The sequence below is a fragment of the Squalius cephalus genome (assembly GCF_949319135.1).
Source record: "Squalius cephalus genome assembly, chromosome: 1".
Lineage (NCBI taxonomy): Eukaryota > Metazoa > Chordata > Actinopteri > Cypriniformes > Leuciscidae > Squalius > Squalius cephalus.
This window is the reverse complement of record NC_137122.1, coordinates 14,099,202-14,120,471: the sequence shown is the minus strand read 5'-3', so window position 1 is coordinate 14,120,471 and position 21,270 is coordinate 14,099,202. Positions and strand designations below refer to the sequence as shown.

The following is a 21,270-nucleotide window of genomic DNA, read 5'->3' as shown; positions in this document are numbered from 1 at the left end:
AAATTGCTTATAAATCACTCATTATACTATATTATCACCAAATATTGGATTCAATCTTTTTGCCAACTTGTTCTCTTTCAATTAGGACTGGTTTTATATTTCTATGTGCATCTAATTAATTGTAGGCCTCATTTATTTGAGAGTAGGCATTTCATTTTTTGAGTAAAAAAAACAAATATTTTTGAATAATTTTGGAAATATTAAATGAAATCTGAAGAAATTTGGCACTGTTGATCACACTAGTCTACTTTAATTTTTTACCAGGAACTTTTTTTGAAAATCTTTTTTTGTACAAAATGGCACAGAGTTACACTTGTGGTGTTCCACTGGGCCATTGTTTCAATGGGCCATTGAAAGTGAATGGGAGAGACTGAAATTTTTTCAGGAGCATGTTCATTATGTTTATGTACACATATGTGCATGTGTGCTTGCAAACATCGAGCCCTTGAACCTGTGCATGTGTGGATACATGCATACACATGCTGCCCACACACACACACACACACACACACACACACACACACATACACATTAAAACACACAAACTATTACACACATTCTTTTTCACAGAGAGAAACTTGATCCTACCCTAAACTGCATCTAATATCCATTCATCCATCTGACATTCATAGACACACACACACACACACACACACACACACACACACACACACACAGACACACACACACAATCCATGCATGTTTCATTGAGTTATGAGTTGAAACGTCACATCCAAACAACATAGCATCACTGCTACTGCTACTTCATTGGTACGCCTGTGCAACTTCATGTGTTAGAAGTCCATGAGGAATATCTTTAGGTCAGAGTGATGGATTATGGTGATTTTTGGGCTCCTTTTAATCTTAACAGTCTCATGTAAATAATGATGTGCCATTTTCCACAATTTATGCATGCTTCATTGAGTTATGAGTTAAAACGAGACATAAGTGCTACATCTATATTCAAGGCTCTGTGTGCGCCTGTTGGGGTTTGTGTGTTACAACTCCATGAGGAATATCTTTAGATCTGATTGATGGAATATATTGAGTTTGGGCTCTTTTTAATCGTGAGCTCCTGCTGTAAATAACGATGTACCATTTTTCATGATCGATGTATGTTTCATGGAGATACGAGTAAAAAGGCCAAGTCTAAGCTACCTTGCTTGGCTACGTGAGTCTGTGGATTTTTTTTGTGTTAGAACTCCATGAGGAATATCTTTAGTTTTGAGTGATGGATTATGTTGAGTTTGGACTCATTGTAAACATCTGCTGTAAATAATGATGTGTTATTTTTCACAATCAGAGCATGTTTCATGAAGTTACGAGCAGAAATGTGTCTAAAATTCAGCATCCATATAAGGTTTACACATGGGTCTCTTGCAGGGCTTCTTTTACAAAAACCCAGAATTCATTGTTTTCTAGGGTATCTATGTTACGGACAGAATTTGGCCGTTTTTTTAAAGCAAGGTTTTATAACCTTTGGTTTATAAACCATGTACATAAAACATGCACACTAATGCAATTACAAAATTACACTACTGAGTAGATGAATAATAAACATTTATTCTGTATTCATAGAACACACGTAAAACAATAATGGTATTATAACAGAAGTGGCTCAAGTAACAACCAATACAAAAACATTGTTTGTACAGGAAGTGAGAACAAGTGATGCATGATGCTGATAAACACACTCCCCTCCAGTATATAAACAGATCAACCAGGGCTCCGCTCCACAACGCAATATCCAGACGTTGATATTGATCTACTGAACTGGTTTGTGTCACAAAAATACAAAACTTTGTAATAATTATTTCTGATTAATTCGGTTTCAGTATTCGTTGAGAAACAATGGCGGTCTGGACTGTCTACCTGTCTCTCTGTCTTCTCATGGCTTTGAGTGCTTCAGGTAAGAGCATTATTCAACGTTTCACATCATTACTGTTATTTTAACATGAATTGTAGCACACCTGGGACTAGTAATGACTAATCAGAAGAATGATCTGTAAAATGTAATTAGTTGACCTTACTTAAAAAAAGTATGCAAACTCTTTGCCTCAAAAAAATTAAGCAAAGTAATCTTAAGATTAGTGAGTTAGAAAAGCTTGTTTATTTTAAGTGTGTAATACTAAATCAAGCAGTACCACTAGCACGTTTTTTTAATGTTCATGTAACATAATAGCCATGATCAGAGGTGGGAAATCCAGGGGCCAATGAGTAGAAGTCCTGCCATATGTTTATTCCACCCATGAACTCAGTCAGCTGATTTCACATCACAATACCTCAGTGAATCAGGTTATTTCATGATGATTGTAAATCCATCAACAGGTAACCATCATCACCTGATCTCATTTCACTTTAGCTTTCTTTGCTGCTGCAAATGTGTTTAACAAACACACTGTCACAGCAACCAAAAAAAGATAAAAGATATAATAAGAGCTTAGAGCCCAACTAATGGAAATACTAATCACTGTTATGGTGACTTCAAATGAAACACATTAGAGTTAAATCCCTGTTAATTCTCAATAAAACTTCTGTAGACGTCTGACAGAAATAAAGTCAGTCTGGTTCGTAATAAGTGAAGCTGGTAATGCTGTTTGTGGAGTTGTTTAATCCTCCTCTGCTGAGATCTTCACAGATTTAATGTCTTCTTTTCTCTTCAGTTGATTTCATCTGAGACTGTGGCTGAAATGACTCCTTATTTAATATACACAGATTTTTTGGCTACGATAAGGTCCAGTTCTGGTTTATTTCTTTGCTCTTGGCTGACATGTGGAATTGCTATGCAGAGGTGTAAAGTCCAGGTTCAGAAAGTAAAAGTCCTCCTCAGTATTTTGTTCCAATCACCTGGATTTGCTAATTCAGACAGGAGAGAGAACTAATTAGTGAAATCAGCTGACTGCAGGGCCGCGGGAAGTGGGGGTGCTGGGGGTGCTGCAGCTCGTTGTTCATCTGGCTGTTATAACTCAGGTACAGCAGCCAAACAAACTCTAAAATTAATGATCAAGAGTGGGTCAAGAGCCCAACTAAAACAAACACTGATCAACACAATGGTGGCTTAAAATTACGGTTTTCTCCTTCAGCCAATAGTAGGTCATAAACTTACTTCTTCTAAATGAATCCAGCTCAAGTTGACTGAGCTGGTAAGATTTTTCAACCTCAAAGTACAAGTAACTTACTAAAAGTGAGTGTTAATAGGAGGTTGAAAAAAATGATTAAGTGAATTTACTATTTTTTTTTAAATAACATGTTTGCATTTGCAGTCGTAGTAGAATAGCAGTACCACTACTACTGCTGCTGCTATTAGCAGTTCTGTTTTAAAAATGTAATATTTCTTTCTTTTTAAGTGGAAGCGAGGCCTGTTAGAAGTACAAATTGTGGCGGTAAGGCATCTCTTGTCTTCTACTTCAGTGTGTACACAGTCCAAAAGTCCAAAACCTTTGCATTTCTCTATCTTAACAAGTGTGTGTCCCAGTCAACACGTTGATCTCACAGCAGAGGTGGGATCAAGTCACACATGAACAAGTCACAAGTCTCAAGTCTTAACCTTCAAGTCTCAAGCAAGTCCAAGTCAATTTTGTGAAAAGCAAGTCAAGTCAAGTCAAGTCACTGCTTTATGTCAAGCAAGTCAAGTCAAGTCGTAGCTTGGGTCACAAGTCACTGGCAAGTCATACAAACGTTTGATGATTTCACTGAATTTATATATTAAAATAAGTTAAAACTACATAAGTTGTGGACTTTTGTTTTATTTGAAACATTCAAGAGTGTAAAAGTGTTAAAATATGAGTGTTAAATTAACACTCAAGAGTGTTAAAGTTAATGAGATAATTAAGTGATTAATTGAGTGATGATTGAGCATTATTGAAGACACCTGATGATAACAAGCAGAATCACCGAAGAAGAAAATCACAAATTGTAAGTTACCATTAAGGTGATGGGTGTTTGCTTTAGTTGGGCTCTAGACCATTATATGTTTACTTTAATATTTGCTGTTGTTTGTCTGCTGTTATTGATTTATAACAGTCAAATGAACAAAGTAAAATGTTATCTTATAGTGTTGGTTATGTTTTGACATAATCATGCTGTGATCTGAAAAAGGAAACTTATTGAGACAGTTTTAACTTGTTAACAGCAGTTTACTGATTCTTCAGTCTATGATTATTAGTATTTTATAATTCAAAATATGTAATAAACATTGTTCTGATCAAAAGACATTCAGATAAATTAATTTAAAACACAGACATCAATAATCAGCCTGTGAATCTCAACAATGGTGACAATAATAAAGCATGTTGCAGTGGCTGCCACCAATCACAACTCATTAATGGCTCCCATCATGCATTGCGGTATGAATAAATTATGATCTGAATTGTCAATTTACTTTTCCTAATTGAATATTCTGCTCGTCACCATTGTTGAGATGCATAGACTGAATCTTGACATCTGTGTGTGCCTAAAATAACTTTTAAGAAATCCTTTATATTATATCAAAAATTCTGGGCATTTATGCAGATTCACTAACCAACAACATAAATCGAAGTCAGAAAGAAGGATTTTAATGAGTTCAGTGATCAAGATCATAACATAACCAGCACCATCAGTCACTTTTTTGTTCAACTGGTGATTATAATTCAGAAACAACAGACAAACAAAATCTAAAGTTAAAAATATATGGGTCAAGAGTCCAACTAAAGCAACCATTGATCGTCATAACGGTAACTTACAATTTGTGATTTTCTCCTTCAGTGATTCTGCTTGCTAACATCAGGTGTCTTCAATAATGTTCAATCATCACTAAATTAATCACTTAATTATCTCATTAACTTAAACACTCTTGAGTGTGGACTCATACACTCCCAGGAGTGTTAATTTAACACTGGAGTTTTTGCTGTGTACAAAGAGCCGTAGTTACCTGACAAGCTGAGCCATATCGCATTAATTATCGCTGGCGATACGTCCACGATATTAATGTGATATGGCTCAGCTTGTCAGTTAACTACGGCTCTTTGTAGTAAATGCCTCTCCATCTGAAAGCAGGTGAAGGCGATTTACTACTAATCAAGGAACCGGCTTTACTGATGAGATGCGCATAACAATATCGCGATTTAAATCGCCCAGCCTTAGTCAAGACCAAAGAGCCCAACTACAGCAAACACTGACCTCTACAATGGTGACCAAACCAAACTCTTCAAACAAACTTCAACATGTAAACCTCTTAAACATAGTTTCTAAACATCGAAACTTCCCGCTATAACTGTCTAAGAATGTTAGGGGGGATAATGTTCTATCAATGTCATCACTAAACATGTTTGAAATGTTTATAGAGAGTGTTATCCTACCTTTTAGCAGAACATTCTGGTTACAAAAATAAAATTAGCTACAGAAAATATTACAAGAACATAACATAATGCTCTCAAAACATTCATAGAACAATAACATTTCTAGCTGGGATGAGCTCATATTGTGGTCATAGTTTGAGCACACAGTGAGAGTGCTGTGAGGTTACACTTTTAGAACACTGTGAACTCAGATTGCTGACGTTGTGACCACATGGTGACATCACTGTGAGATCATAGTGTTGACTGGGGTGATACCTGATGATCATGTTCTCCAGCATGCTTTAAAAAAGTCATAAAGAGCATCTTGGAAACAAGAAAATTTGACTGAAAAACAGGTTTGCATGATTAATGTAAACAAAAACTAAAAAATGCGTATTTGATTAGTACAAAATCTTAAATGTCTTTTCACATCATGATGTTTCTCTTTTAAAAAAATGTTTACTTTGCCATGTCTATACATTATCAATCCTTCTTTCACAACATGATTCACTGATTCACTATGGTAAGCCTGTTATAAGTGTTTATATTTTAGACCTGTCGGAATGGTTTTCATGGGGAATTGCGAAGTGGAGATGATGGTGTTTTTATTACTCAAAGGTGTTTTATTGAACAGATAGACTGTCTAACAGAGTTCACTGTAAAGCATCTATTGTGAAGCGTCATCTTCATCTGCACTGTCAGGCAAAGTCGAAGCACGACCACAACAATGTCGCATGCCTTTTTGTGTTCTAACCGGTAAAAGGACAAAAGTTACATACTGTACCTTAAAATGATTAATTTAATTACATGAAAGGTCATTAATGGTAAAATAAATAAAAAATAATAACACACAAAACTTCCCTTTAACAGTGTGTCGGGCTGGATGGTCTGCCTATGGATGCAGATGCTTCAGGTTTTTCATTAACGCCTACACGTGGATTGATGCCGAGGTATGATACATTCATCTTCTAATATGACAAAAAAATCATGTAAGTATATTCTTGGCTGACAACTGTCAATAAGCGCAGTAAAATTATATATATATATATATATATATATATATATATATATATATATATAGGCAGATTTTAGACTTCATGGGTAAAATAATACATTTGAAAGCATGTCACAGATTTTGGAAAATAAATTATTACTATTTTTATAAATAGTGGTGTTTGTTAATGTCTCTGCCTCTACAGAAATTCTGTTTGGTCTATGATGGGAACCTTGCTTCTGTGCACAGCCTTGGGGAGCACACGTTTATACAGACCCTGGTTATATCCACAGCGAACACCTGGTTCTGGCTCGGAGGCCATGATGCTGTTCATGTATGCAATTATTTATTTTTTATCATGCCTTTTGTGCTACTTGGCATTAACGGTTACATTTACATTAAAACAAATTTTACATTAAAACATTTTTCAAAATGCATGAAGATAGATGTGTTTAATATATTTATTTATTTTTGGTCCTCTGAATAGTTAGTTTAGGGCATTGGCAACCATGAGATGGGCACCGCTCACCATGATCATGACATACTCGAGTGTTTGTATTGCGAAACTTGATGTGAAATAGATGCTGATAGATGATAATTGAGTAATTTAGCCCTGCCTTAAATATTTTTCACATGTTCTTTACTGATACCCTTTCTGTGAAATAATTTCTATTAATTTCTGAAATTTTTAAACTGGAGATGCGGTTAGGGTTAATGAGGAATCATATTTTAGATGAATAAAGATTAAATTCAGCTTTGTAAGCTGTGGACATAAACACAACTCTGTTCACAGGAGGGACATTGGCTCTGGAGTGATGGATCCCAAATGAACTATAAAATATGGCAGTCTGGAGAGCCCGATAACAGTGGAGGAAAACAGAACTGCCTTGCGACGTACCCAAGTAAGTTACTGCTGTTAATGCTCATAAACTATCTAAATAAACTAAATACACTTTTTTTCATAATATACAAATTATTAAAACAAATATTTTGTTATATCTTGCAACAGATGGCAACTGGTATGATTACGAATGTTCTTCAAAGAGGCCGTTTGTGTGTGCGTACTGAACCAGCATGAGAAAAATCAATGTAGAAGAAACAAACTACTTTGACTCATTTACTTTCCTTTAGAAATGTTCAATGGAGGTAATAAATGTGTTTTAAAGACGGTTAATTGTGTTTGTTTGTTTGTGTTTTGTGAATGATAAGTTACCCAACCAACACGTTTATCTCACAGTGATCTCTCCATATGACCACAATGTGAGTTCACAGTGAGCTAAAAGTGTAACCGCACTGTGCACTCACTGTGTGCTCATATTATGGACACTAGGGCTGGGCGATTTAAATCGCAATATTGTTATGCGCATCTCGTCAGTAAAGCCGGTTCCTTGATTAGTAGTAAATCACCATCACCTGCTTTCAGATGGAGCGGCATTTAGGGCTGAGGAGATAATTAAGTGATTAATTTAGTGATGATTGAGCATTATTGAAGACACCTGATGTTAACAAGCAGAATCACTGAAGAAGAAAATCACAAATTGTAAGTTACCATTAAGGTGATGGGTGTTTGCTTTAGTTGGGCTCTAGACCATTATATGTTTACTTTAATATTTACTGTTGTTTGTCTGCTGTTATTGATTTATAACAGTTATATGAACAAAGTAAAATGTTATGTTATAGTGTTGGTTATGTTTTGACATAATCATGCTGTGATCTGAAAAAGGAAACTTATTGAGATAGTTTGGTTTAACTTAGCAGCAGTTTATTGATTCTTCAGCCTATGATTATCAGTACTTTACTTATAATTCAAAATATTCAATAAACATTTTTCTGATCAATAGACATTCAGATAAATTCATTTAAAACACAGACATCAATAATCAGCCTGTGAATCTCAACAATGGTGACAATAATAAAGCATGTTGCAGTGGCTGCCACCAATCACAACTCATTAATGGCTCCCATCATGCATTGCGGTATGAATAAATTATGATCTGAATTGTCTATGTAATTTACTTTTCCTAATTGAATATTCTGCTCCTCACCATTGTTGAGATGCATAGACTGAATCTTGACATCTGTGTGTGCCTAAAAGAATGATTTTTTTTTTTTTTTTTTTGAACAACTTTTAAGAAATCCTTTATATTATATAAAAAAATTCTGGGCATTTATGCAGATTCACTAACTAACAACATAAATCGAAGTCAGAAAGAAGGATTTTAATGAGTTCAGTGATCAAGTTCAAATGATGATTGTCATAACATAATCAACATCATCAGATCACTTTATTCTTTGTTCAACTGGTGATTATAATTCAGAAACAACAGCCAAACAAAATCTAAAGTTAATAATATATGGGCCTAGAGCCCAACTAAAGCAACCATTGATCGTCATAACGGTAACTTACAATTTGAGATTTTCTCCTTCAGTGATTCTGCTTGTTAACATCAGGTGACTTCAATAATGTTCAATCATCACAAAATGAATCACTTAATTATCTCATTAACTTCAACACTCTTGAGTGTGGACTCATACACTCCCAGGAGTGTTAATTTAACACTGGAGCTTTTGCTGTGTACAAAGAGCCGTAGTTAACTGACAAGCTGAGCCATATCGCATTAATTATCGCTGGCGATACGTCCGTGATATTAATGCGATATGGCTCAGCTTGTCAGTTAACTACGGCTCTTTGTAGTCAATGCCACTCCATCTGAAAGCAGGTGATGGTGATTTACTACTAATCAAGGAACCGGCTTTACTGATGAGATGCGCATGACAATATCGCGATTTAAAGCGCCCAGCCCTAAGACCAAAGAGACCAACTACAGCAAACACTGACCTCTACAATGGTGACCAAACTCTTCAAACAAACTTCAACATGTAAACCTCTTAAACATAATTTCTAAACATCGAAAGTTCCCGCTATAACTGTCTAAGAATGTTAGGGGGGATAATGTTCTATCATCACTAAACATGTTTGAAATGTTTATAGAGAGTGTTATCCTACCTTTTAGGAGAACATTCTGGTTACAAAAATAAAATTAACTACAGAAAATATTACAAGAACATAACATAATGCTCTCAAAACATTCATAGAACAATAACATTTCTAGCTGGGATGAGCTCATATTGTGGTCATAGTTTGAGCACACAGTGAGAGCGCTGTGCGGTTACACTTTTAGAACACTGTGAACTCAGATTGCAGACGTTGTGACCACATGGTGACATCACTGTGAGATCATAGTGTTGACTGGGTAATGACTCAGTGACACCTGTTAAACACCATTTTATAATTTGGGTATCTGTAACACTTCCCAGTGTATAATGAAGAATTCACACAGGGGTTTGCACATTTAAAGTGTATTTATTCTGCAAAACAGGAGTTAAACGTTTTAGTTGCAGCTCTCATGGTTATCACACACCATCACTCACAGGAAAGTCTCACTCTCTAACTCACGCGAGACTTTACACAACACTTTTTAAACATTACATTGTAAACATGCATATATCCTCTTATAGTTCAGCATGAAATAATTGTAACTACATCTCTGATATGTTCCCTATAAACAACACTTGTATAAATGGCCATATGAACTAGTGATCGACCGATGTATTGGTTTACCGATATTTTTCCCGATATTTAAGCATTTTCCCATAATCGGGTATCGGTTTTGTAATATCGGATTCGCCGATAAACGGCGCCATCTTGTGGCCGTTTCGAGAATTCCGCCATTGTAGCCCTGATCTGAGGAGATCAGTAAACAACAACTCTGTGCACAGGTAAAACATATGTTCTGCTTGCTTTGCTTTAATTATTCAACTTTATTTAACATAACAGACATGCAGAAATGAGATTTGAGACATGAATGCCTGATATAGTTTATTTATGCAGCTTGGTTCTAAAAAATTGAGACGAACTCATGAGTCACGTAGCGAAATCCGGCATGTCCTGCCCCAATAAAGACGTAAATTTACATGGATTAAATAAAACAGACATGAATGAGTGAATGTTGAAAATAAAAGCGCTGAATTTTATTCTCTATCTGTTGTATTTGCTCACCATTAGTCTCGATAAAAAAGTTCGTTCATTCATATTGCTGAGCACTCACTGGGTTGATGACCAGGAATGCTCAAGCACGGCCACTGAATGAAACTTTTGACAAGATTATCTTGTTTAAACATCCTAGATTATATTATCATTTACTACATAGCAATTATTTCGCTAATACACATCTAAATATACCGCTTTGTGGAAATTAATTATCTCCACGCGCGATCGCGGTTGAGTAGTTCTGTGTAAAATAAATGCATACACAGCAAAATCCCCAGTGTTAAATTAACACTCCTCAGTGTTTATATGTGTCCACACTACAGGGTGTTAAAAATTAACACTGAACAGTGTTGAAGTTAATGAGATAATTAATTGATTAGTTAAGTGATGATTGGCTATTAGTGGTGACAAGCAGTAATAAGCAGAATCATTGACGGAAAGAGAAAAAACAATAACAGAAAAAAGAGAAACACAAGAACTACAACTGACTTTGAGTCATTACACATTGTTGCATTTATTATTACCAGTTTGACTTTATTTATGTTATACATCGACAAAAGTTCTTGAGATTCAACAGAAGTTTAGATGGTAATATTATGGAATTTTTCTTTTCAAGTTACCATTAAAGTGGTCAGTGTTTGCTTTAGTTGGGCTCTTGACACTTTTCATTTTTTAATATTAGTTTTTCTCTGGTTGCTACAACTCTGTGTTTATAAAGCACATTTGTTACTGCAAGAGAAAACATGACCTGCTCACAATATGTTTTGATGATAAAAACATTATCATGTAGTGTCCTGATTCACTGATGTGAGAGTCTAAATTTTTGACTATATGCTTGATGTCTTGTTTTAGTATTGGTGGTTGTAGCTCTGAAATTCTACAGTTTGAGATCCAACAGCAATATCAAAAATTTTGAAAATACTTTGAGCAAAAAAGTTATTGTGTTTAAACACACAGACATCAAGAATCAGCATATGAGTCTCAACAATGGTGACAATAAACAAACTAGTGACGAACAGATCAACTCTGAACATCACAAAACAAGCTACTAAAGTCAGAACAAAACAATAGCAAAATAAAAGCAAACAGAAAAAAACAATGAAAATTACAGGACAATTCAGCTGCATAATTTATTCATGCTGCAATGCATGATGTCAGCCATTGATGTGTTCTGATTGGTGGCTCCCATCATGCACTGCAACATTAAGCATTTGTTTGATTGTCACCATTGTTGAGATTCATATGTAGATTATTGATGTCAGTGTGTGATATTAAACCCTTCAGATCTTTAAAACATTGCTGGAAGCAACTACTGTAGTGAAAAAATAATAAAACATGTGGATAATCAGTTTATAATGCTGGGTGACATCATTGAAACATAACCAGGGCTGAATATCCAAAAGCATCTTAAACTTAACTTGATTGCAGACCAACTGCAACAAATGGTCTATACGATCAAATTAGGCTTGCGAAGCTTTCAGGAAACACAACCCAAATCATAGTTTCTCTTGCCACAACACATATGCTCTATAAGCACAGAGTTGGAGCAGCCAGAGAAAAACTAATGTTAAAAAGTAAAGGGTCAAGAGCCCAACTAAAGCAACCACTGACCACCATAATGGTGACATGAAACGAAGCATTCCATAAAACATTACCATCTAAACTTCTGTTAAATCTAAATAAGACCATGTGTAGATGTATGACAGAAATAAAGTCAAACTGGTAAAATAATAAGTGCAATAATGGCTCGAAGTCAGTAGTTCTTGTGTTTCTCTTTTTTCTGTTCTTGTTTCTCTTTCCTTCAGTGAGTCTACTTGTTATCATCAGGTGTCACCACTAATGCTCAATCATCACTTAATTAATCACTTAATTATCTCATTAACTTCACCACTGCTTCAGTGTTAACTTAATTATCTCATTAACTTCAACACTGCTTCAGTGTTAACTTAATTATCTCATTAACTTCAACACTGCTTCAGTGTTAATTTTTAACACCCTGTAGTGTGGACACATATAAACACTGAGGAGTGTTAATTTAACACTGGGGATTTTGCTGTGTAGATAAACAGCACTTTGTCAGTTGGCATTTCATGATCTAGATTCAATCTAGATCATGAAATGCCAACTGACAAAGTGCTGTTTATATAGTCTCGAAAAAAAATGCTAATACACATCTAAATATACCGCTTTGTGGAAATTAATTATTTATTATCTCCACGCGCGAACGCGGTTGAGTAGTCTAAGTTATAGTTCTGTGTAAATGCATAGATAAACAGTACTTTGTCAGAAAGGATTTCATTAATAACATACTAGTTGGAAAATGCAAATATGCTGTTTTGTTTGTTACTTTCCTGACAATGTTATATTCCAGCTAATATTATTCAGTGAATTAATATTACCCAGTGAATTATTCCTCACTCTTTAAACCTATTAAACGGCACATAAACCTTCTAAAACTGTTTAAAATAAATTACATTTCAATACAATACAAAAAATACCTCCAACATGTGGAACCACTTAAAGATACATCACTCAACTATCTTTGAATATATGTTAGAATCATTTTTGCGCTTTATTTTTTACCAAAAAAGCTTTTATTTTTAAACAAAGACACTTAGTAACAGTGCACTTTATTTTTTGGACTCAGACCCCTCTATTTATTTGTGTATAAATATAAAGTTTTTTTTATGTATGCAAGGAGGGAGTGATTGTTATAAATAAAATTGTTTGTTCAGTTCATTTGTGTTGTAATAATTGTGTAAAAAACAGAAGTATAACAGTAAATAAATATCGGTTCTGCATATCGGTAATCGGCACATAAACATGCAAATAATCGGTATCGGTATCGGTTATAAAAAATCAATATCGGTCGATCACTAATATGAACTCATAACACCCGTGCCAACTCACTAATCAACTCATAGCAGGGTTAATATAACATATATGTTTCACAGTCTATGCAAACACTTCGGGAATATACACATAACCATTAATACACAAGTCTCACAAACTATTCACCAGCTTACCTGCAAAACAGGAGTTAAACGTATTAGTTGCAGCTCTCTCGTGGTTATCACACACCATCACCAGAGCCCATCTACGGAGAGCCTTGGCACTTCCTATTAGCCCCATTGTATAGATGGTTGGTTGCAGTACCATTAGAATTCCACTGGGGGTGATCGCGGACGAGTGCATACTGAATGGGAGTCAATGGGGCTATACGGCTAAATGTGTCTCTTTCACCCAATTGCCTTTGAAAAATCTCAGATTTTATTGTAGGTTCTGCAAGTTCAACATGGGTTATAGGTCGAAAATTGAATGAACGAGTACTTATGTCCTTTCGATTTCTTACAAGTTGAGTTGTTGTTGCCCATAACACGCTAGCATTCTGCTAATGAACACTGATTGGTCAGTGAAGGACTGATTACGACCAGAGATGCTGCTTGATGGCATCGTGGCATCCGAAGCGGGACCAGAAACAAACAAAACAAAAACTCTTCTAGCACGCGTATTTACCTGTGTCAGCTGTGTTGTCGATGCCTCGAGAGAAAAGAAAGTGCAGAGCGCGAACGCACCAGAGTGAGTGAAGGATCGCCGTTAAGCTGTATCTCTGGTCGTACGATGTGTATGACATCATTGACACTTTAAAAGACTTTTTAAAGCAAATAAGTGACTCTGAAAAATCTAACACCCAGCAATGTGTAATTTCTTTGCATCTCCTTTCGAATACAACATTCAAATTACTAGACAAAAAATTATATCCTGAGAAAAGTGGATTTTGATGGATATAGCACCATAGACCTCCATTCATTCTGCACTCGCCTGCGAGCGCCCCCGCATGGACTGAGATGTGTTACTGCAGCCAGTCCAGAAACCGGAAGTAACCAGAGAGTGCCAATTCTCTTCCTATTAGACATTCTCTGCCATCACTCACGGCCACGGGGAAGTCTCGCTCTCTAACTCACGCGAGACTTCACGAGAGATCGGTTCCATAACCAACATTACGAAACATTGCCGCCACCTGCTGGTGCACTATGAGACAGACATTTGTTACTATATTTAACATTATTATATTTAACTACCCATTATGACATTATTGAAGTGCAATACTCAGTCATTGCGCTACATATCACTCCACACTCTCTCTCTTTTCACACTAACACACGTTAGAATAAGTAATTTGGCATCCTAAAACAAGTAGAGGAAACCATAGATATCATATAAACGCTAGATGTCTTATGGCGCAGTAACTTCCGGCATCACCGTTCAGTCTCAGTGAAGCTGTGAATTAAAGTGAATGATCAGCACGCACACAAATCCTCTCATCTCGCTGAAATCTTGACGGATTTACAAACGGTTTGGTTTCTTACAAACGTTATTAACGTGGCTATAATTCCGAATGCTTGAACATGTATTTTATAATTTTTCATATGTATGCAGTGTATGTATGTACACAGTAAAATCCCCAGTGTTAAATCAACACTGCTCAGAGCACATATGGTCCCACTCTACAGAGTGTTAAAATTAACACTGAAGCAGTGTTGAAGTTAATGAGATAATTAAGTTAACACTGAAGCAGTGTTGAAGTTAATGAGATAATTAAGTGATTAATTAAGTGATTGGCCATTAGTGGTGACACCTGATGTTAATAAGCAGAATCATTGACGGAAAGAGAAAAAACAATAACAGAAAAAAGAGAAACACAAGAACTACAACTGACTTCGAGTCATTACACATTGTTGCACTTATTATCACCAGTTTGACTTTATTTCTGTCATACATCGACAAAAGTTCTTGAGATTCAACAGAAGTTTAGACGGTAATGTTTTATGGAATTTTTCTTTTCAAGTTACCATTATGATGGTCAGTGTTTGCTTTAGTTGGGCTCTTGACCCTTTTCATTTTTTAATATTAGTTTTTCTCTGGTTGCTACAACATTGTGTTTATAAAGCACATTTGTTACTGCAAGAGGAAACATGAGCTGCTCACAATATGTTTTGATGACAAAGACATTATCATCATGTAGTGACCTGATTCACTGATGTCATTCAGAGTCTAAATCTTTGACTATATACTTGATGTCTTGTTTTAGTATTGGTGATTGTAGCTCTGAGACTCTACAGTTTGAGATCCAACAACAACATGAACATTTTTGAAAATACTTTGTGCAAGGAAGTTATTGTGTTAAAACACACAGACATCAAGAATCAGCATATGAATCTCAACAATGGTGACAATAAACAAACTAGTGACGAACAGATCAACTCTGAACATCACAAAACAAGCTACTAAAGTCAGAACAAAACAATAGCAAAATAAAAGCAAACAGAACAAACAATGAAAATTACAGAACAAATCAGCTGCATAATTTATTCATGCTGCAATGCATGATGTCAGCCATTGATGCGTTCTGATTGGTGGCTCCCATCATGCACTGCAACATTAAGCATTTGTTTGATTGTCACCATTGTTGAGATTCATATGTAGATTCTTGATGTCTGTGTGGGATTTTAAAACTTTCAGATCATTAAAATATTGTTGGAAGTAACTACTGTAGTGAAAAATTAATAAAACATTTGGATAATCAGTTTATAATGATGGGTGCCATCATTGAATCAGGTCACTAGTAATTTCATCATCAAATCATAACAAGGGCTGTATTTCCAAAAGCATCTTAAGCCTTATTTGATTGCAGACCAACTGCAACAAATGGTCTGTACGATCAAATTAGGCTTGCGATGCTTTCAGGAAACACAGCCAAAGTCACAATTTCTTTTGCCACAACACATATGCTTTATAAACACAGAGTTGGAGCTAGTGATGTGACATTTGAACCGAGGCGTCGGAGCGTGTGTCGAGAAAAAGTGGGCGTGCCAGATGAAGCCGCGTTTCGAGGCTTGTGTTGTTAACGTGAAAATCACGTGACTAATGACAAACGAGGCCTCGGTTTGTGTGGATGCATCATCGGTTCGGTCTGAGTGTCGCTTCCGGATAAAAGGCGGTTCGAAACTCGCGCCACCTTGTAGGTGTTGCAGGAGTTGTAGTAGTGTCAGAGAGTCAGAGAGTTAGAAAACGTCTCGGTTACGTATGTAACCCTCGTTCCCTGAGTAGGGAACGGAGACGTTACGTCGGATGACGACGAATGGGGTTTCGCTTAGAAAGCCTATCATCTTCGAGTATATAAAACGAGCCAATGGCAATAAAATGCCATGGGTCTGCGGAATTTGCATAGCGTATCTCCGCCCCACGCAGGGGGTATATAAGGAAGTGCGCGAGCAACATGCAGATATGTCTTCGCTGAGGAGCCGAGACTGAACTCAGGCGTTCCAGTGGTACAGCGGAAGTGGCAGGGAGACGTAACGTCTCCGTTCCCTACTCAGGGAACGAGGGTTACATACGTAACCGAGATGTTCCCTTTCGTTGTCACTCCGAGTTACGTCGGATGACGACGAATGGGGTTCCCAGTGTAATCACGCCACCTCTCGACTGTCTTCCAGTGCCCTGCGTAAGTCTGAGCTCCCTGTCGTGAGACTAGCACGGACGAAGGAGTCCTACTTAACACAGGAATACCAAGGTACACTGGGAAGCATATCCAGTGGAAATATGCAATCATGCCCAACCCGAAGGGGGGGACTTGGAATACACATATGACCCCGAAGGGCTGCATACGGAATAACACTGGGGTGTCCAGCCGCAGGTGGAATATTTCAACCCCAGGGGTGGCAAGGTGGCTTGCCAAGGGAAAGACACATGCTCAAGGAGGCTTACAGTGGAAATACACATGTGGGGGTCGCCCAGAGGGGGAACCATGCACATGGAGGCACCTAGCCAAGCGCGAAAGCTGCCGGTGGCATAACTCTGGCATTGACGTCGTCAGTGCTGGAGGAGACTCAGGGCTTATTAGGCTCACCTGAGGAATATCGCACGTATCCCGTCCGTGGAGAGGAATGGCAAGCAAGCGAAGACACCTGAGCAGAATCTAGTACCGGCTAGTTGAGGCGAGTACATGAGAAGAAACTGGCTCCACTCGGAGATTGTAGAATCTCGCGAATGTGTTAGGTGTCGCCCAGCCTGCAGCTCTGCAGATGTCTGTTAGCGAGGCGCCATGCGCTAGAGCCCAAGAGGATGCCACACTCCGGGTGGAGTGGGCCGTCACACCAAGGGGGCATGGTCGACCTTGCTGCTGGTAAGCCAAAGCAATGGCGTCCACTATCCAGTGAGACAACCTTTGCTTGAAGAGAGCCTTTCCCTTCAGCTTCCCACCATAACAGACAAAGAGCTGGTCTGAGGTCCTGAAACACTGCGTTCTGTCTACGAAAGCACGGAGGGCGCGTACTGGACAGAGCAGTGCCAAGGCTGGGTCTGCCTCCTCCAAAGGCAGCGCTTGCAGGTTCACCGAAAAGGTGTGGTGGGAACCTTGGGCACATATCCAGGCCGGGGTCTCAGGATCACGTGAGAGTTAGCCGGCCCGAACTCCAGGCACGCTTCGTCAACCGAAAATGCCTGCAGGTCCCCTACCCTCTTGATGGAGGCCAATGCAACCAGGAGCACTGTCTTCATTGACAGGAACTTAAGCTCCACTGATTGCAGAGGCTCAAAGGGAGCACTCTGCAGGGCAGTTAAAACCACTGAGTGGTCCCAAGAGGGTACGAGGGGAGGACGAGGAGGATTCAGTCTCCTGGCTCCCCTCAGGAACCTGACAATCAGGTCGTGCTTTCCCAAGGACTTACCATCAACTGCGTCGTGATGTGCGGCAATGGCGGCAACATACACTTTCAGGGTGGAGGGATACAGCCTTCGCTCCAACCCTTCTTGCAGGAAGGAAAGCACGACACTGATGGGGCATTTCGTGGGTTCAAGATTTTTAGAAGAACACCAGTTGACGAAGAAGTTCCACTTCAACGCATAGACATGTCGGGTGGACGATGCTCTAGCGGAAGTGATGGTAGCCACCACCGCTGGTGGTAGGGTACTCAAACCTACCTCGTCCCGTCCAGAAGCCACACGTGGAGGTTCCACAGATCGGGACGAGGGTGCCATAAGGTGCCCCGTCCCTGAGAAAGCAGGTCCTTCCTCAGGGGAATAGGCCAGGGAGGTGCTGTCGCGAGGAGAACTAGTTCTAGGAACCAGGTGCGGTTGTGCCAATACGGGGAAACCAAAATTACCTGCTCCTTGTCCTCCCTGATCTTGCGCAAGGTCTGCGCAAGAAGGCTCACTGGGGGAAACGCATACTTGCGGAGGCCCCGCGGCCAGCTGTGCGCCAGTGCATCTGTGCCGAGCGTGCCCTCGGTCAGGGAATAATACAGATCGCAGTGGGACGAGTCGTGGGAGGCAAACAGATCTACCTGTGCGTCCCCGAACTGATCCCAAATCAGCTGGACCGTCTGGGGATGGAGTCGCCATTCTCCAGCAAGAGGCCGAAGCCGAGACAGCTCGTCGCCGCCTGGTTCAGGTCTCCCGGGATATAAATGGCTCGAAGCGACCTCAGATGCTTCTGACTCCATATGAGGAGGTGGCGGGCGAGTTGCGACATACGGCGGGAGCGTAGACCACCTTGACGGTTGATGTACGCTACTGTGGCGGTATTCTCTGATCGGACTAGTACGTGTTGACCCCTGAGCAACGCCCGAAAGCGGTGCAGGGCAAGGCGTACAGCCAGCAACTCGAGGCAATTGACATGCCAAAGGCGCTGGGGTCCTGTCCAGGAGCCCGCGGCAGCATGTCCATTGCACATGGCACCCCAACCCGTGGCGGAGGCATCTGTTGATACAACAACATGCCTGGAAGCTCGTTCTAAGGGAACTCCGGCCCGTAGAAAATTGAGGTTCAACCACGGGGAGAAGGTCTGACGGCAGGTCGGAGTCACTGGGACCCGGAGCCTGCCGTGTTGCCATGCCCACCTCGGGACTCGATCGCAAAGCCAAAGCTGAAGCGGTCTCATATGAAGCAAACCGAGCGGCGTTACTGCGGCTGCGGATGCCATATGCCCCAGGAGCCTCTGAAAGAGTTTCAGTGGGACCGCACTCTTGCCCTCGAACTGACGAAGACAAGTCAGCAGTGATTGCGCGCGCTCGCTCGTAAGCTGCGCGCACATGGCGACCGAGTCGATTTCCATACCGAGAAAAGAGATCCTCTGCACGGGGCAGAGTTCGCTCTTCTCCCAGTTGACCCGAAGGCCCAGACGAGCTAGGTGCCGGAGCACAAGGTCCCTGTGTTCGCAAACCTGGTGTCGAGAGTGAGCTAGAATCAGCCAGTCGTCGAGATAGTTCAGGATGCGAACCTCGTGTTCTCGTAGGGGAACAAGGGCTGCCTCGACGACCTTCGTGAAGACGCGAGGAGACAGGGCTAGCCCGAAAGGGAGAACCGCGTACTGGTATGCCTGCCCCTCGAAAGCAAACCGAAGAAACGGTCTGTGTCGAGGAAGAATGGAGACATGGAAGTAGGCGTCCTTCAGGTCGATCGCTGCAAACCAATCCTGTGGCCGTACGCATTCGAAAAGGTGTTTGGCCGTGAGCATCTTGAACGGCAGCCTGTGAAGGGAGCGGTTTTAAAGCCTCAGTCTGCTTAAAAAAATGAATTTACTATTTTTATTTAAATAACATGTTTGCATTTGCAGTCGTAGTAGAATAGCAGTACCACTACTACTGCTGCTGCTATTAGCAGTTCTGTTTTAAAAATGTAATATTTCTTTCTTTTTAAGTGGAAGCGAGGCCTGTTAGAAGTACAAATTGTGGCGGTAAGGCATCTCTTGTCTTCTACTTCAGTGTGTATACAGTCCAAAAGTCCAAAACCTTTGCATTTCTCTATCTTAACAAGTGTGTGTGATACCTGATGATCATGTTCTCCAGCATGCTTTAAAAAAGTCATAAAGAGCATCTTGGAAACAAGAAAATTTGACTGAAAAACAGGTTTGCATGATTAATGTAAACAAAAACTTAAAAATACTTATTTGATTAGTGCAAAATCTTAAATGTGTTTTCACATCATGATATTTCTCTTTTTAAAAACAATGTTTAATCTTTTGCTTATTTAAGGTACACTATGTAGCTTTTTTTTGTTTAAAATATACAATTTTAAGTAATGAGTCAATACATCATCAATCCTTCTTAGAAAACATGATTCACTGATTCACTATGGTAAGCCTGTTATAAGTGTTTATATTTTAGACCTGTTGGAATGGTTTTCATGGGGAATTGCGTACATACATCACTCGCCCGTGCGTGTCTCGTCTTATACGTAAATAGAGAAGAGTTGCTCCGGCTACTTTGCCATGTGTCTGGTGTGTGAGTGGCAGGGGTTAGGTTGCCTTTTTGTGTTTTAACTGGTAAAGGGATAAAAATTACATAGTGTACCTTAAAATTATTAATTTAATTACATGAAAGGTCATCAATGGTAAAAAAGAAATAAAAAATAATAACACACAAAACTTCCCTTTTACAGTCTGTTCATTCGGATGGTCTGCCTATGGATGCAGATGCTTCAGGTTTTTCAATTATGCTCTCTCGTGGATTGATGCCGAGGTATGATACATTCAGCTTATAATATGAAAAAAAAAAAAAAATCATGTAAGTATATTCTTGGCTGACAACTGTCAATTATCACAAGAAAATAATGTATTTATTTATATATATATATATACATACAGTATAAGCAGAACCTTTTCTACAAAAGTAGTCCCTCCTCAAAAGGCAGATTTTAGACTTCATGGGTAAAATAATACATTTGAAAGCATGTAACAGATTTTGGAAAATAAATTATTATTTCTTTTAATAAATAGTGGTGTTTGTTCATGTCTCTGCCTCTACAGAAATTCTGTTTGTCCTATGCTGGGAACCTTGCTTCTGTGCACAGCCTGTGGGAGTTTTATTTTATACAGAATCTTGTCAGATCCGCAACCTCAACGAATG

At 38.9% G+C, this 21,270-nt stretch overlaps 1 protein-coding gene across 2 annotated transcripts; it reads left to right on the top strand.

Annotated features, from left to right (window-relative positions):
• The first annotated feature begins 1,735 nt into the window (after positions 1-1,735).
• Positions 1,736-20,863, top strand: LOC307163897 (galactose-specific lectin nattectin-like). Of its 2 annotated transcripts, XM_079880214.1 has the most exons (6): positions 1,736-1,909; positions 3,348-3,383; positions 6,189-6,268; positions 6,518-6,646; positions 7,106-7,214; positions 7,322-7,484. In XM_079880214.1, the coding sequence occupies exons 1-6, from the start codon at positions 1,852-1,854 to the stop codon at positions 7,378-7,380; spliced, it is 471 nt and encodes a 156-aa protein (XP_079736340.1). In that variant the 5' UTR covers positions 1,736-1,851; the 3' UTR covers positions 7,381-7,484. The 2 variants fall into 2 exon arrangements, 1 of the variants encoding a protein (XP_079736340.1); XR_013822168.1 differs by lacking the exons at positions 3,348-3,383; positions 6,189-6,268; positions 6,518-6,646; positions 7,106-7,214; positions 7,322-7,484 and adding an exon at positions 20,804-20,863 and having other exon boundaries at positions 1,753-1,909.
• Positions 20,864-21,270: the final 407 nt, after the last annotated feature.